This window comes from Hemitrygon akajei, chromosome 29, assembly GCF_048418815.1.
Source record: "Hemitrygon akajei chromosome 29, sHemAka1.3, whole genome shotgun sequence".
Classification (NCBI taxonomy): domain Eukaryota; kingdom Metazoa; phylum Chordata; class Chondrichthyes; order Myliobatiformes; family Dasyatidae; genus Hemitrygon; species Hemitrygon akajei.
Genome location: NC_133152.1, coordinates 27,068,776 through 27,086,345, shown reverse-complemented (window position 1 = coordinate 27,086,345; position 17,570 = coordinate 27,068,776). Strand labels below are relative to the sequence as shown.

The following is a 17,570-nucleotide window of genomic DNA, read 5'->3' as shown; positions in this document are numbered from 1 at the left end:
AGTATCTATCTATCTATCTATCTATTTGATCCCAGCCCATTCCCATCTGTTCACTGACAACACTTGGTGGCTGGAAAGGTGCTGCCTACACTGGGATCCCCTTTTAAAAGCTGTCTGCAAAGATCACACACCCAATACTACATTGTAACTTCTGAGAAAACATGCAAAACTGATGGCAAGCACCGCTGAAAGTAACAATTTAGTGTGGCATCACAGAAACTTAAAACATTTTCTCTGAACCTTATCTTTCAAATTTTGGTCTTTTTGTGACTTTCACAAATACAGTTAGGATTTGTGGTACAACAGTTTTAATTTCAAAATAATGCACAGTGATTTCTAGGCCAATGTTTACATAGTTCTGAACTTTCCAAATAAACAACATTAATGAGCCATGTTGATTATTAAGTTACCCACGCCACTCATTAATGGATCAGAGTGCAGAATGACAGAGTATGCATGTACTTCCAAATAAATGCCATTGCTGAAACAAGAGAATGCCTTGTTTTCATTGCTAGTAACAAATCAAAGCTAGCCTATAGTTACCAGGCAGGTAATCAGGAGACACAAGTTCAAATCGCAACGTAACTCCAAAGAAAATCAAATTCCATTTAAAACCCTGAAACAATCTCCTGTTCAGTAAATCTGGAGACTTATTCCAAAAATTGGAAAAACTATCACATGGAAATGTCAGGTTTAACTAGAATCCTTAAAAACATCCAAGCATTACTGTAGCAGGACAGGAAAAGAGTGGCATGGTGGTGCAGCTAACAGAGCCACTGTCTCAGAGTGCCACTTTCAGTTCTGACCTTGGGTGCTGTCTGTGTGGAGTCAGCACGCTCTCTGTGACTGCATGGATTTCCTCCAGTTTCCTCCTACATCCTAAAGTAGTCCGATTGGCCATTGTAAATTTCCCCATGTATTGATGAAGTAGTGGAATCTGGGGGATGTTTTGAAATGGTAGAAAATATACATGTTGGAGAATCTGCTGGATAAAAATTCCGCAGCCCACCTCCAGCAGCACTGTAGAAAAACCCTTAACACGTAGATTGAAATGTTGCAGTCAACCTTTGTGAGAGCAGTTAAAGATGGGCACTAGATGTTGGTTTTGGCAGTGACACATTTCATGAAAGAATACTAAAACATAACTTAGTTATCCAACCTATAACCTAACCTTTGGCTATTTGGCTTTATTTGATAGCATCTGTTATTTTCTCCTCCCAGCCTCCTGGCAAAGAGCAGGCGAGAAACCAGTTCCAACAATAACTATGGCAGGATGCTCATCCCTAATTGCTCGCACTCTTACACATGCCAGCCAGGCTGCCAGAATATTTTATTAAACTGCAGGTGCTTTATTTCCATTTAACTATGCAGCATAACTTATTCAAATGGATGCACTTCAGTGCCCAGAAGAGTGTAATTGCTCTAGGTGACATGCAGTTCAGTGACCGTGAAGTTTACATTAATACACAAGATGGATGCAAAGAGAAATTAGTCAACAATACAAATAATATCAAAATTGAATAATCAAGAAGATAACAATGTGTCTGTTCAATTTGCCCCGAGCCCCTCCACAGGTGTCATAGGACAGTGTGTGTTTTGTTCTTAACCTGGTTAATAGTGTACCTAACTAGGAGATATTTGAAGGAAGTGTTTATAAGGAGCTGTATTCGGTATCCAGTCCATTCTGTCCCTACTCTCAGCATATATAACAGAACAGTGCAAAAGGAACTACTCCAAACATAATGCATTGTGTATCAATATTAACATAATCAACACCTCCATTATCATCCACCCCTTGACAATATGATCCCAAGGGTGAGATAAACTGTCATTAACATGGAATACTGCTGCTGAGTTTGCAAGATAGGTTCCAATCTCACGGAGCTGGACTCTCGTGATCCTTATCAAATATTCTTTCCAAAAGCAGTAAAAATAAAACTGACAACACAACAACTGAGAAAAAAAAAACACAGAAACAAAGTAAGACAAGAAAAATGTGATTTTTAGTGTTTAAAATAGCTTTACACCAAGGCAGTGATATATTAACTATTGAGACACAGGAACTGAATACAGTATCTACAACACTGGTACACATAATGACAGCTCCCAACAACTGAAAGGTTGGGCAGAACCTTTCATTGAGTTGGAGCTACAGAATAGTTACAATAATTAATTTAATAAAATTTAATCTTCTACTGTACATTTTTTACATTTCCTCACTTAATTATGATTACTATTCTTGAACTCTTCAATATATCTGCATCATTTTCATTATTACAATCCAAAGTCTAAGTGCTGGATCAACTTGTGCCAATGTTCAAAGACTGGGCTTTGTTTTCTGCCGACCTTGCTTGATCTTTCATTCCTCCGAGCTCTTGCCTCGAGATGCCCACAGGATGGCCTTAAATGAAGCAATGCTTGAAGCTGCTTCTGTGTGACTAGATGCTAAGATTGAAATCTTAACAAGCTTTGAAATATTTATTTTCTTCAAAGAATGTTTCAGAGTCCTGGAATGTTGCTGTTTGTGCAAATCTAACAGCATTCACACTCACCTGTGCACTGATGTGTGCCAAGGAATAGGGCTACAACCAGAATATAAGATTAATCCAGTTCCCTTCACACTTTGATGCTCTGACTGAGGCTGTATTTAGACCTGACGGAATTGAATATGACTCTCTGCACTGCACCATTTCCTCATTCTCTGAAATAAAAGGAAACTATCATTACACACAAAACCCCTGGCTTTTATGCCTGCTTTTTCAGGTTTCCCATTCTAGTATTATTCCCTTAGAAAGAGGGATGCATTCCCCAGTGTAGTGCATTTGCATGCATTCTCGCTTTAAGAAGAGGTATTGAGAAAGCTGGGCAGGTTAGGGAGAGGGTGTTATGGCAGGATTGGCAAAGAATGGCAGAATTGTAGAATATAAAAATTCATTGTATAGACAGATGACTACCGTACTTGGTTAATAGAGGTGCAGCAGAGATCTGTGTTAGAGCCTCAGCTTTTTGTGTTTACAGTTTATATAAATGACTTAGATGAAGGCACCAAAGGTACAAGTTAAATTTGCTGATGACACAAAGATAAGGAGGAAAGTAAGCGAGAGAAGGCATAAGGAGGCTGCCAGTATAGATAGGTTAAGCGAGTCAACAAGGATTTGGCAAATGGAATATAATGTGCAAAAATATGAAACTATCCTTTAGAGTCAGAGTTCTACAGCATAGAATAGGCCCTTAGGCCCATCGTGTATATGCCGAGCATCTATACCATTCCCATTTGCTCCTATCTCTGCCACCACCTTCTCTAGCAGCTCTTTCCAGATACCAAACTACTTTTTTGTGGAAAAAATACCCCTCAGTTCACCCTGTTGTCTTAAAGCTGTTTTCTAGTTTTGAATATCCCCACTATAGGAAACAGATACTTGGCTCCTAGCCCATTGATGCCTCTCACAGACCTTTTATACTTCTTTGTTCCAGAGAGAACAGACCAAGCTTATTCTGTAATTCCTTACAACTCCAACCCTCTAGTCCAGGCAATATCCTTATGAAGCTTAATTACATCCTCTTAGTAGGAAAAATCAAACAAAATTGTCATTGGAGACTCTATAGTCAGGGGAGCAGACAGGAGATTTTGTGGACGTGCGAAGGAAACCCGTATGGTTTGTTGCCTCCCGGGTGCCAGGGTCCGGGATGTCTCTGACCGGGTGCATGACATCCTGGTACGAGAGGGAAAGCAACCAGAAGTCGTGATACATGTTGGGACCAACGACGTAGGCAGGAAGAGGGATGAGGTCCTGAAGTGTGAGTTTCGGGAACTAGGCAGAAGGCTGAAGACCAGGACCTCAAGGGTGGCGTTCTCAGGATTGCTGCCAGTACTACGTGAAAGTGATGGTAAGAATTAGAGGAGATGGCAGTTGAATGTGTGGCTGAGGAGTTGGTGCAGGGGGCAGGGTTTTAGATTTTTGGACCATTGGGATGTCTTCTGGGGAAGGTGGGACCTGTACAGATTAGATGGGTTGCACCTGAACTCGAGGGGGAGCAATATCCTTGCTGGTAGGTTTGCTAGCATGGTTCGGGAGGGTTTAAACTAATTTGCAAGTGGGATGGGACCCGGAGCGATAGAGCAGTGAAAGAAGTGCATGGAGTAAAGCCAGATCCAATAAATAGAGAGGCTTTGAGGAAAGAGAATCAGAATAAAGAGTGTAAAGGTAGTAAGGTGGAAGGGCTGAAGTGTGTGTATCAGGAACAAAGGTGATGAACTGAGAGCTTGGATACATACATGGAATTATGATGTAGTGGCCATTACGGAGACCTGGCTGGCACCAGAGCAGGAATGGATTCTCAATATTCCTGGATTTCAGTGCTTTAAAAGGGATAGAGGGGGGGGGGGGGGGGAAGGGGAGGAGGGGTGGCATTACTGGTCAGGGATACTATTACAGCTGCAGAAAGGGTGGGTAATGTAGCAGGATCCTCTTTTGAGTCAGTATGGGTGGAAGTCAGGAACAGGAAGGGAGCAGTTACTCTACTGGGGGTATTCTATAGGTCCCCTGGTAGCAGCAGAGATACCGAGGAGCAGATTTTGGAAAGGTGCAAAAATAACAGGGTTGTTATCATGGGTGACTTTAACTTCCCTACTATTGATTGGCACTTGATTAGTTCCAAGGGTTTAGATGGGGCAGAGTTTGTTAAGTGTGTCCAGGATGGATTCCTGTCACAGTATGTTGACAGGCCGACTAGGGGGAATGCCATACTAGATCTAGTATTTGGTAACGAACCGGGTCAGGTCACAGATCTGCCAGTGGGTGAGCATCTGGGGGACAGTGATCACCGCTCCCTGGCCTTTAGCATTATCATGGAAAAGGATAGAATCAGAGAGGACAGGAAAATTTTTATTTGGGGAAGGGCAAATTATGAGGCTATAAGGCTAGAACTTGCAGGTGTGAATTGGGATGATGTTTTTGCAGGGAAATGTACTATGGACATGTGGTTGATGTTTAGGGATATCTTGCAGGATGTTAGGGATAAATTTGTCCCGGTGAGGAAGATAAAGAATGGTAGGGTGAAGGAACCATGGGTGACAAGTGAAGTGGAAAATCTAGTCAGGTGGAAGAAGGCAGCATACATGAGGTTTAGGAAGCAAGGATCAGATGGGTCTATTGAGGAATATAGGGTAGCAAGAAAGGAGCTTAAGAAGGGGCTGAGGAGAGCAAGAAGGGGGCATGAGAAGGCCTTGGCGAGTAGGGTAAAGGAAAACCCCAAGGCATTCTTCAATTATGTGAAGAACAAAAGGATGACAGGAGTGAAGGTAGGACCGATTAGAGATAAAAGTGGGAAGATGTGCCTGGAGGCTGTGGAAGTGAGCGAGGTCCTCAATGAATACTTCTCTTCGGTATTCACCACTGAGAGGGAACTTGATGACGGTGAGGACAATATGAGTGAGGTTGATGTTCTGGAGCATGTTAATATTAAGGGAGAGGAGGTGTTGGAGTTGTTAAAATACATTAGGACAGATAAGTCCCCGGGGCCTGACAGAATATTCCCCAGGCCGCTCCACGAGGCAAGCGAAGAGATTGCTGAATCTCTGGCTAGGATCTTTATGTCCTCATTGTCCACGGGAATGGTACCGGAGGATTGGAGGGAGGCGAATGTTGTCCCCTTGTTCAAAAAAGGTAGTAGGGATAGTCCAGGTAATTATAGACCAGTGAGCCTTACGTCTGTGGTGGGAAAGCTGTTGGTAAAGATTCTTAGAGATAGGATCTATGGGCATTTAAAGAATCATGGTCTGATCAGGGACAGTCAGCATGGCTTTGTGAAGGGCAGATTGTGCCTAACAAGCCTGATAAGAGTTCTTTGAGGAGGTGACCTGGCATATAGATGAGGGTAGTGCAGTGGATGTGATCTACATGGATTTTAGTAAGGCATTTGACAAGGTTCCACACGGTAGGCTTATTCAGAAAGTCAGAGGGCATGGGATCCAGGGAAGTTTGGCCAGGTGGATTCAGAATTGGCTTGCCTGCAGAAGGCAGAGGGTCGTGGTGGAGGGAGTACATTCATTTTGGAGGGTTGTGACTAGTGGTGTCCCACAAGGATCTGTTCTGGGACCTCTACTTTTTGTGATTTTTATTAACGACCTGGATGTGGGGGTAGAAGAGTGGGCTGACAAGTTTGCAGATGACACAAAGGTTGGTGGTGTTGTAGATAGTGTAGAGGATTGTCAAAGATTGCAGAGAGACATTGATAGGATGCAGAAGTGGGCTGAGAAGTGGCAGATGGAGTTCAACCCAGAGAAGTGTGAGGTAGTACACTTTGGAAGGACAAACTCCAAGGCAGAGTACAAAGTAAATGGCAGGATACCTGGTAGTGTGGAGGAGCAGAGGGATCTGGGGGGTACATGTCCACAGATCCCTGAAAGTTGCCTCACAGGTAGATAGGGTAGTTAAGAAAGCTTATGGGATGTTAGCTTTCATAAGTCGAGGGATAGAGTTTAAGAGTCGTGATGTAATGATGCAGCTGTATAAAACTCTAGTTAGGCCACACTTAGAGTACTGCTTTCAGTTCTGGTTGCCTCACTATAGGAAGGATGTGGAAGCATTGGAAAGGGTACAGAGGAGATTTACCAGGATGCTGCCTGGTTTAGAGAGTATGGATTATGATCAGAGATTAAGGGAGCTAGGGCTTTACTCTTTGGAGAGAAGGAGGATGAAAGGAGACATGATAGAAGTGTACAAGATATTAAGAGGAATAGACAGAGTGGACAGCCAGTGCCTCTTCCCCAGGGCACCACTGCTCAGTACAAGAGGACATGGCTTTAAGGTAAGGGGAGGGAAGTTCAAGGGGGATATTAGAGGAAGGTTTTTCACTCAGAGAGTGGTTGGTGCGTGGAATGCACTGCCTGAGTCAGTGGTGGAGGCAGATACACTAGTGAAGTTTAAGAGACTACTAGATAGGTATATGTAGGAATTTAAGGTGGGGGGTTATATGGGAGGCAGGGTTTGAAGTTCAGCACAACATTGTGGGCCGAAGGGCCTGTAATGTGCTGTACTATTCTAAGTTCTATAAAATCTAATTGGTGAGGGGCTACATGTGTCCTTGTACATGATGTGCAAAGACAAGTATGAAAGGGTAACAAACAATTAGGAAAGCTAACACAATGTTATTGCTTAAGGGTAGAGGAATTGAATACTAAAGTAAGGAGGTTATACCTCAGTCAAACAAAGGCATTGATAAAACCACAAATGTCTCCCTGTTAAAGGAAAGATGTGAATTTGTTGGAAGGAATTCATTAAAAAATGTGACCATTCACATCATTAGGGAAGGATTATTAGACCTTGAGTGGGCAAGGTTTCTTATAAAGAAAGATTCAGGAGAGATGTTTGGGTCTGAGTAAAGGTCAGCATTTTCAAAAGAGAAGGGAAGGTCAGTATTTAGAAATGTGAGAGCAGACTTGATTGAAACAGAGTGCAAGTGAAGAGGATTTTTCCTTTTGTGAGATGATTTAAATGATGGATCATTGTTTAAAGAGAGTCACTAATTTACAACAGAGTTAGGGGAAAAACATTTCTAGTCCTATTCCTAATTTGCATGTTCATATGTTCACATGTAAAATGCCAAGAGCAAGGTTTTGAAACTTATCTCGCTAGCCATGCTGGTGGGGGTGGGAGGTGTCTAGCAATTGGAGAGCAGGAATGTGATTCTTCCTTTAAATAATCTGCTGACACTCTCTGTACCTGAAGGATAGTCACATAAAAGGCAGATGTGCACATCAGGAACAGCCAGCACCTCTGAGAGAAGATGAGGGGCCATAATCCAGCATGAGTCACCAGGAGAAGAGATGACTGAATCTCAGTAAGAACAACATTTTCAAAGGAGAAGGGGAATTTGGAGGCGGGGGGGGGGGGGGGGGGAGAAGAAACAACCAAAACATCTCCTCACAATTGCAGTTTGGTTTCTGACAGTCTCATTGTTGGGAGTGGCAAAAAAACCCTCAAAAAGAATCATTTATAATAAGCAGCTGTTCTGGACAGAACATAAACCTTTCAAAAACTGATTAAATGGCAATGAGACCACGTGTAATTCAGCAGTAACTAGGATCAAAATTCCAAAGTCTGTAAAACAATCTGGGGATGTCCAAAATACATCACATGCACAAGGTATATTAGCTCAGGGGAGACAGTTTCCCTTAAAACTGCAGCAGAAATAGTTGCAGAGTGCAAGGGCTGCTTAAACGTCAAGTCCTGCATTTTAATCTGTTTGAAATTCCTCATGGCACTTTTTGAAAGGCTGCTATCTTGTGCACCACGAAGCTGGAAAAGGAGACATGCGCATATGTGCTGTGTCGTTTCTTTACAATGAAAAAGTGCTTGCTAAAGGGATAAGACAAAGTACATTGAGAAGCCAGGGAGTACATTAACATGGAGTACCTGTCACTAAAGAGATGAGTGGGTGGTAAGAACCTATGTGAGAGAGGGGCCAAAATAGTCCTATTAACATCTGTCTAGATCAGGAGAACCTCATCATCTCTTTACAGTGTACAGAGAAGCTGATGACGGCACTGAAACGTGGAACACACCAACACAAAGCAGTGCTTGGCACCATTATCTGCCAAAACCAACAAATTCAAACTGATGAGAAATTGAATCATGGTGAGAATTAGAAGCCTGGGATTCCTGAAACATTAAAGATGAGTCACAAACAGTGCTGTGTGCAAAAGATTTCAGTGTTGTTTAGTGCGAGAAGACGGTGCTGTCACATGATGTCAATGAAGAACTCACATGGATTACCCATGGCCTTTTGGAAGGACTGCCGGCTACCGATTAGCTCAGGGGGGACAGATGCTAGATCCCGGACAGGAGGTGCTCCGGGAGGCCCAGTCGATTTTTGGATTGGGGGCTGGTAGATTGGTGGGACACCTGGAGGTCCATGAGAGCAGTGGCTGTGGTGACTGAGCTGGCTTGCTGGTCGCTCACAGAGCACGATGTTTCCAGTGACGCGGTCTGGTTCGCTCTCAACCCCCACCATCTTGGACTCTGTTTTCTGCTCCTTTTCCTTCCCCATTGAGCCTCTTCTCTCACCTACTGCCCGACTGGATCCACTGCTTTTGCTGCCTGCAAAAATTACAAAAAAAACACCAATAACCTCACATAGTAAATGTTACAAGTTAAGAAGTTGTGGGCAGTGCTACTTTCTCTGGGTTGTTGAATAGTCAGTAGTTAAATCTCATCACAATTAGGGCCCTCTTGCTGTTGCAAGTAGAAGAAAACGAAAAAGATCCAATTAATTTAACAACAAATTCAGAAATACAAAGAATGTCTACAGATGACTGTTTACTTTGGTCAGTTTCACTGGTTTCTGAGGACTTGGTGGACAGGGGTGTAACATTTTATGAAGATTAACTTGTCAACTTTACTTGTTTCCTTTTGAAGCAAACTCGTTTTTCCAAAGATTTTTTTTCTGACCATGTTCAGTAAGACGTTTGCTGTCTCTCTCTCTCCCTACAGGGTCTGGGAGTCAATGTCCACACAGGGTCAGTGAAGGGAGGATTTTATGATCATTGGAAATTTGAAAACTCGACAGAAGCAAACTGATAATAATTTTCAATAACTGATAAACACTTGAAAACCTGCTTAATAATTTTTTAAAAAACCTTTATTGTGTGGTCATTAATTAGGCCACTCGGCCCATTAGTCTGCTCTGCAATTCTGTCATGGCTGATTCATTATTCCTCTCAACTCCACTGTCCTGCCTGACTTAGCCTCCTCACCCATCTGTGGCAATGAATTCCACAGATTCACCCCCCCCCCCACTGGCTAAAGAAATTCCTCTTCACCTCCATTTTAAATGGACATCCCTCTATTCTGAGGCTGTGCCCTCTGGTCCTAGACTCTCCCACTTCAGGAAACATTCCCTCCACTTCCACTCTATGTCGGCCTTTCAATAATCAATAGGTTTCAACCATGCGTGCTGTTACCAAAATAGTGAGATTCCTCCTTCCATCCTTTGTCACCGCATTCTGTTCTTCCACCCCATCAGTCACACACCCTACACTTCCCATCCCCTCAAAACCCCTCAGCACCAACCTACTGACCCCTCCTGCCATCCCCCACCTCCTCCATTGTCGTCCTCTTCTGTGATTTTGTGCAGAGGTTTTCTATGTTCAAGGGTGCTGACAAACAGTATTAATCATCGGTATTTCTCACTCCTTCCAACTCTTATTTTGACTGCAGAATGGAAATGTTACTGGAACTGAAATCTATGTAAAATAGCCCAATCTACCAAATTACGAGCATCAGTCACATGGAGCAACACAGTCACCAGTTGGTTCATGAGAGGGAGAAGTTCATACAGTAACAATCTCTGAACTTTCTTGTGGAATGATATTTAGCAGTGGTTAGTCTGCGTCAACCCTACCTTCACTCTGCTGGCTTCCAGCGCTGCCATTTCCAAAGTTCAGGGAAGAGTCTTGGCAGGTGGGAGGATAATATGACTGAGGCAGTGGATACTGATATGGGAATCCCTGAGCCAGCTGCCAGGGACAAGCTGGATGTGGGAGAGGTGCAAGAGTGTCATGCTCTGATGTTCCACTGGAACCTTCATTTAAGCTCAAGCCAGCCATATCTACCAACAAAGGAAAAGATTACAGAGAAATTAGACAAATTCCTTCATAAGTCATAAAATTTTGACACTGATATCAACACACACAGATTCTAATCGCTGTCATTTTTTAAAGGAGGAAATGAAGAGGCAATGGGTCTAAAGGTCTGTTTCCCTGTTTATTGATTCTATATAATGATGGAAGTGGATTTGTTTTGCCACATTTTGTTTCTTCACTTATTTCAACGGCGTTCATTTTAGCCAGCTCTTCTGATTTTACATTTACATTTAGAAATATAGGCCCTTCTAGCCCAACATCGCCCAATTACACCCATTTGACCAACTGACCTCTTAACCCTTATGTCTGAGGATACTTTATGAATATTAGACTCCTGTGGAAGTTTAAGGTTTTTACTGGGGGTGGGGATGGGGCTTACTCTTTGGTTAAATGACAAAGCTTTTTCAATGACTTCATCTCACACTATAGCAACATTAAATTCCAAAGTGGCAGACTTCTTTTATGCATTACAAGCACTGTAGAGGGAGTGCAGCGAAGATTCATTCAATAAATTCTACAACCGGCAAATTTGCCCTAAATGAAGAGATTGAGTAGATTGGATTCTATACTTGAATTCTGAAGAGTGAGAGGAAATGTTATCAAAATATAAAAAATATCTTAAGGGGTCTGACAAGCTAGATGCTTCTCCTGACTGAGGAACTAAGACTGGGGGTAGGCAAAGGGGTTAGGATGTGTAGGAATGACATGCAGCAATTGTTTCCCCACTAAGAAGCTTTGGTGAAATTTTGAAATTCTCCACCTTGAGGGCTGTGGAGGCTCAGTCGAAATACTGATTACTGGATATTAACAAATCAAGGGCCATGAGGGTAGTGCGAGGACATGGGAATTAAGCAGAAGATAAGTCATGAATTTAATGAAGGCTAGAGCAGGTCTGAAGGGCTGGATGCCCTGCTCTTAGTCCTATTTCTTTTGCATAGGGCTTGATCCTGCTGTTCAGAACATATTTCCCAGATTATGGTATATATTCATAATTGTGTAGCTGCGGATTAATTTAACAAGGGAGCTGTCAAATGAACAAACCATGACAGATGAAGCACACCCTGCAAGCTTCCACCTTGTGTAAACAACTCAAGTGTAAATGTATGATCCACTGTTTCATCTTGTATAAGTAAGTCTGTAAGCTACCAATTGTAATATGTGATTGACATGAGTTATGCCTCACTTTAGTACCATAGTACTTAAAAAATATCCCGCTTCACAAATAAATTCCCAGTCTCTTTGTTTTCAAGTTCACAGGTTCAATAATATCAGAGTTAATTGCTTCTATTTCTTCACACGGTGCCAATAATGATTTTGCCGTTGCTGTTACACCTGGCCTGGATTTGTGCTTTGTTTATTTACTTGTTCCAGGTACCATATCTATTACCTTACACCATCATCCTCTTTGTTGTTTAATCTCTCTTGCAAAGACCCCTCATTTAGTTCTTCTTCTGTCTCCTTTTCCTAGTGTTTCACTTGCTTAAAATCTATTACACCTCTAGATTTTTTAAGGCGACCAGTCTGAAACATGTACAGTGCTTCAGCATGACTGCGTACACATACTGTTTAAAACAAGTGTCAATGGGAGTTCTATTTTAACTCTTGCTGCATCTGTGTTTTATGGTCAAAACACCATTCCCCTGGAAAACTTATGGACACAGATCGAACTTACTGGCACTGAGGTCTCCAAAGACATAGTAACATTGCTCAGAGAACGTAATTTTATTGACTGTATGCCTAAGGTAGCCATGCTTCAGCATACTGCTTGCGTATTTCCTTGCTTCGCGGCGATCTTTAAATCCCTGCACACGTGAGTAAAGCCAGTCAACCACATCAGCTCCTGAAGAAAAACAAGACATGTCCATTGGAAGCAGGGGAGGAGATTTTATCATATCATACAAAATTATGAAGGGGTCTGACAGACTGGACACATGCACGAGGGTCCTGCTGAAGGGTCTCAGGCTGAAGAGTCGACTGCACTCTTTTCCATAGATGCTACCTGGCCTGCTGAGTTCCTCCAGCATTTCGTGTGTGTTGCTTGGACACATGTATGCTGTTTCCCCGGCTGAAGATTGCGAGACAGGTGGTAGGTGTAGAGGGGCCATGGAGGAAAAGAGATCAAGAGTTTCAGAATAAGGGGTAGACCATTTAGGAAAGAAATGAGAAGTTTCTTCACTTAGGGGCTGAAGAAGCTTTTGAATTCTCTATCTTGGAGGGTGTGCATGCTTAATCATGTTTATTTAACAGGTAAATAGATATTTGGATAAATCCAACCAAAAGCAAAGGACATAACATCCTGTGTGCAGGACATGAGTCAGCTTGACCCAATCACTGACTAGAGAGACCTTCAAAGAACCAACTGCTCTGGCTGTCAGTACAAACCAAGCCAGGGACTGCAGATCACAACTTCCATCCTGAGCAAGTGGTAGCTGTGCTTGTGTTAGCCTACTAGATATTCTTGAAAAACAAAATAAGGACTAGAAATACACAAGGAAGACAGGTTTCTTTCACTAAAATATCTTAGTAAACTGGTTGGGTTTTGACCTCAATGCATTAATTGTTTGGGCTTCTGAAATAATGTAAACACTGCACAAGACACAGGTAGGTTAAGTGAACAAGCAGAGATCTGGCATGTGACGTATGATTTCTGAATATGCAAAATTGCCTATCTTGGCAAGAAAAAGAAGACAGCATGTCATGAAAATTATGAGAGAGCCCAGAGCTCTGAGATGCAGTAGGATCTGGGCGCCCAATAATATGCTTTACAAAAGGATGTCCTGTGAGTGTAATATGGAAGTAGGAAAATTAACAGAACATCATTGTTCATTGCTAGAGAAATTGAATACAAAATTAGAATCGTTATGCTTCAGCTATACAGATAGTATAACTGAAGCAACCAATCTAGAGTATTGTGTACAGGATTAGTTTCCTTGTTTGAGTAAAAATACTTTATTAATACATTAGAAACAATTTAAAATTAGTTTAGTCTAATCCCTTGAATGAGGAACGACTAGCTTGTATTCTCTGCAACTCAGATGACTAACAGAACTTGACTGAAACACAAGACCCTGAGGTGGAAATGATGCTGTTCTTGTGAGAGGATCTAAAATGAGATGCCACTGTTTAAGAACTAAGGGCTGCCCACTTTAAACAAGGATGAAGTAATTTTTTAAAAAAGTCATTAGATTTTAATTTCTTTCTTGAAAGGCGGTTAGAGCAGGATGTTTGAGTAACTTCAAGGCAGCGATAGAGCGATACATGGTAAGTATGGAAGTAAATGATTATCACAAGTAGACCAGAACACAAACCTGAGTGTTTAGATTTGTGAAGCTCTTATTAGGTTTCAGGGGCTGAGTAGCCTATTCATGCTTCTAATTCATAATAGCAAACCCTTTAGATACTAAATGAATTATAGTTAGTAGGATTAGAAAGGGTAGAATTCCTAACAGAATAGGCGAGCAAGAAATACGATTCATGAGAAGAAATATAGGGAATGTATAATTCTAATTTGATTAGAAAATTCTTAGAACTGCAGAAAACTCAGTGAAGACAAAGACACACAATTCCTTAGGAACGATTATTGAAATCAAGATCCTTCAAATTGTAAAGAGTGGGAATGGCCCCACAGGTGGTGACACTCACCAATGACCGCATTTGAAATTGTGATCTTCAACCATAGCCTGTTACGGATCTCCAGTCCCGAGTCAGATAACTGCATTGCCTTGACAATGACTGGCATTTCACTTTTAACTGTTAGTGGCCAATCTTCAAACTCTAAACAAACAAACAGGTAAGGATTAATCAGCAAAATACCAAGGTACCTGCTCTAGTCTAGCCTATGCTTTCTGAGCAGCAAGAGTAGTGGAATGTAGGGAGAAAGAAATGGGTTTAAAGATGACAAGGAGTTACTATGTATATTCTCACTTTAAGAACTTTTTGTTCTGTCTTTGAACTAGATCATGGTTGATCTTTATCTTGACTTCATCTCCTGATATTGATTTTTGCCTAAAATGAGGACTATTGTACATGGAAAAGTAATGATCTGACAACAACCCACTTTGGCATGAAATCTAGGACAGGCTACATGGAGCCAAACCAAAGGAAGGCAAGGTGACTAAAAGTCCAAGTAAAACTTTAACTTTTATACATTTTTGAATAAAATTTATACATTATTGAATATATTTTTATGAACTATGAACTGCTCTGGAGCCCCAGGTATCGATAGGCTCTCTTGCATTCCTCTTCCTTTAATGCAGAAGTCAGCTTCTTTGGGTCCCTTTGTCAAACAAAGCTGTCAATGTATTTCCTAAAACAAACCTGTTTTCTTGCTCTCTTTTTTAAAATATATTATCCCCACCTGTTCTGTGTACAAACAGTGCAAACTGTGTTTCCAAAATGATCTAAAGTTCAAAGCAAATTTATTATTAAAGTACATATATGACACCATATACAACCCTGAGATTCGTTTTCTTCCGGGCCCGAGGCTCATGGAAACACACACAAAAAGCAGGAGGAACTCAGCAGGTCAGGCAGCATCTATGGAGAGGAATAAAGAGTTGATGTTTCAGGCCAAGAATCTTGTGATGGACTGGTGTCCTATCCAGGGGGCGGGGGGGGGGAGGGGAAGTCTCATACTCCAGTCGCTTCACGCCACAGAAACCAGCATAAGCACTGACCTGATGAGCCTATAAGGCTTGGGACAGACTTTAACTAACTTTCAGGCCAAGACCCTTCATCGGGACTCATCCTCTCCATAGTTGCTGCCTGACCTGCTGAGTTCCTCCTGCATTTTGTGTGTGTTACTCTGGATTTCCAGCATCTGTAAAATCACTTGTATTTATACTGAAGCTCAGGGAAGTGTCTTACCTCCCAGAGTGAAAAACAAGTCTTTAGGAAAATGTACACAGAGGCAGGACAAGAGGGTCTGACAATCCCATAACAATGTTACCTTGATACACTGCGTCAAAAACCTTCACACTCAACTTCCTACAATACCTACCGTACCAACATAAGACTTAGCAAATCCTCCCCTCTACCTTGAGCAGCCTCACACCTCTGCTCAGCTCACCCTGCAACTCCTGAACATAGAATGAGCTAGCTTGAGATTTAAGAGATACACAAGATGCAACTTACTTTCTGAGTCTGGGATGGAGCTGGTTAGTGAAGAGCTGGTGGAGGTGATGGCACTGGTGGTGGGACTCATACCATAGCGGGGGAATGTTCCCGTCATGGCAGTGGTATGGGTAATCCAGGCTGCTGGGTCAATAGGTCTCACGGGTTCTGCTACAAGTACAAGTGGAAGACAAGAGAGACAAAATCAAATACTTGAGGACTTGCAAGTGTCAGAGAAAGGCTTAATGAGAGAAAAGCTGAGGCCCCCTTCTAAACTTGTCTGGCTTTTCTTACCTACCGTGTATTACTGCAGTCACAGTTTTAGTTGCAGAAAGGAGAGGTGGATACTTGTGATAAGACAAATGCCAGTCTCCAGTCATCATTTGGACAATTTTTGCATTCAGGCAGAAACATTTGCATCAAGCAGAAGATTACAATTTGACAAAACTATGAGCAGAGTAGATTCTTGTGCAACAGGGCCTGAAGGAAAATTCAGCAGAGCTTGAAATGCTCATTTCTAATGACACTTTTCAGCTACTGTTCAGTTTCCAGAGTTCAAATTACAAGTCAGGGCCATGATGCAAGGATAAATGTCATTGCATTGCTTCAGCTCCAGGGGAAGCTGTTGGGATATTCAGAGGCAGGTGGCTTACTGCTTTTCCTAAATAGTTACACATTTCATATATCTTGGGAAATAGGCAGTATTGCCATCCCATTGCTATTCATTGCTGCTGTAGTATAGAAGCAAGGGCGGAGGCTAAGGGAGGCAAGGATGGAGGGAAATGGAGGTGCATGGGAGGGAAGAAAAGAAAATGAAAATGGGAAGGAGTGGCATGCACAAATAAACTTGCATTGAAAAGAAAGGGAGTATTAGAATGCAAATCAAATTTCAATAGTTTTATGTTAAATGAAAAGTGGTATCTTTATAAAATTTAAATACTTCTTACAATAAAAATAACAAAATAGAAGTTAAAAGCTAATTCCACCTCAATGTGAGCACGGTCAAAGACCCAGAGAAGGTGGAATAAATGCAGATCTGAGACACATCCAACAGTATGACTCGGGTCAATAAATATTCCATAATGATGAAGGCGATACTTACTTCTTGGAATAGTGAAATAATTCCTGGGGGTGGGGTCCCAGCACTTGGCTACTGTTAAACTGATGGGTCTGGAAAGGCAAACATAATGGAACAATTACCAGGCAATGCCAAAATTAGACAAACAAAGGATAACCAACAATGGCCCAGAAACTGAGTTAGTAATTTCAAAATCCCTTCTAGATCAGGGTAGAGAAAGAACAAACAGAACAGCGAGCACTGACTGGGCTTTTCACAGAATTCTATATGGAACCAGGAAAACGTGGGACTGAGCTTAGATGTCAACTACAGTAACATATTCAGCTGAATCTGCTGTATCCACAGTGGGAACTTGTCAGCCATTAGCTCTCTGTCCTATATTGGCTTGTTCTATACTTTTCTCTGAAGTATACACTCATACACACAGAGGGCACACATAGAAATAGCAACACGCACGTCCATACAGATAAGAAGAGTGTACTCATGGACATAAAAGCATGTTTGCACATACACGGAGAAGCATTCTTTTTACTAGGCGGCACTAGATTATGAATTGCAATCATATTCTTGGTTGATTTTCTCCTACAAGGATCACTTGCAGCCTTTATACCAATATTCTTCAAATTAGCCAATTTAATACAGACTCATGTTGCTTTCATCCAAAACCCTGGATCAGGCTTTAATCAAAACTTCACCAAAAGAAGCTAATCGCTCTTTTGCTAATCAAAACTTCCT

General features: G+C 41.8%; 1 protein-coding gene across 4 annotated transcripts in view; it reads right to left on the bottom strand.

The window, feature by feature from the left end:
- Positions 1 to 1,984: 1,984 nt before the first annotated feature.
- Positions 1,985 to 17,570, bottom strand: part of LOC140718370 (segment polarity protein dishevelled homolog DVL-1-like) — a 139,664-nt gene continuing 124,078 nt past the window's right edge. For 3 of the 4 annotated variants that reach the window (XM_073031998.1, XM_073032001.1, XM_073032000.1), the window contains 6 exons: positions 16,860 to 16,927; positions 15,779 to 15,928; positions 14,288 to 14,419; positions 12,318 to 12,485; positions 10,405 to 10,611; positions 1,985 to 9,101 (listed from right to left, as the gene is read on the bottom strand). In XM_073031998.1, coding sequence (XP_072888099.1) covers positions 8,743 to 9,101; positions 10,405 to 10,611; positions 12,318 to 12,485; positions 14,288 to 14,419; positions 15,779 to 15,928; positions 16,860 to 16,927 — 1,084 coding nt within the window. In that variant the 3' untranslated portion in view covers positions 1,985 to 8,742. The remainder of the gene's footprint in view (positions 9,102 to 10,404; positions 10,612 to 12,317; positions 12,486 to 14,287; positions 14,420 to 15,778; positions 15,929 to 16,859; positions 16,928 to 17,570) is intronic. The other variant, XM_073031999.1, reaches the window with a different exon arrangement.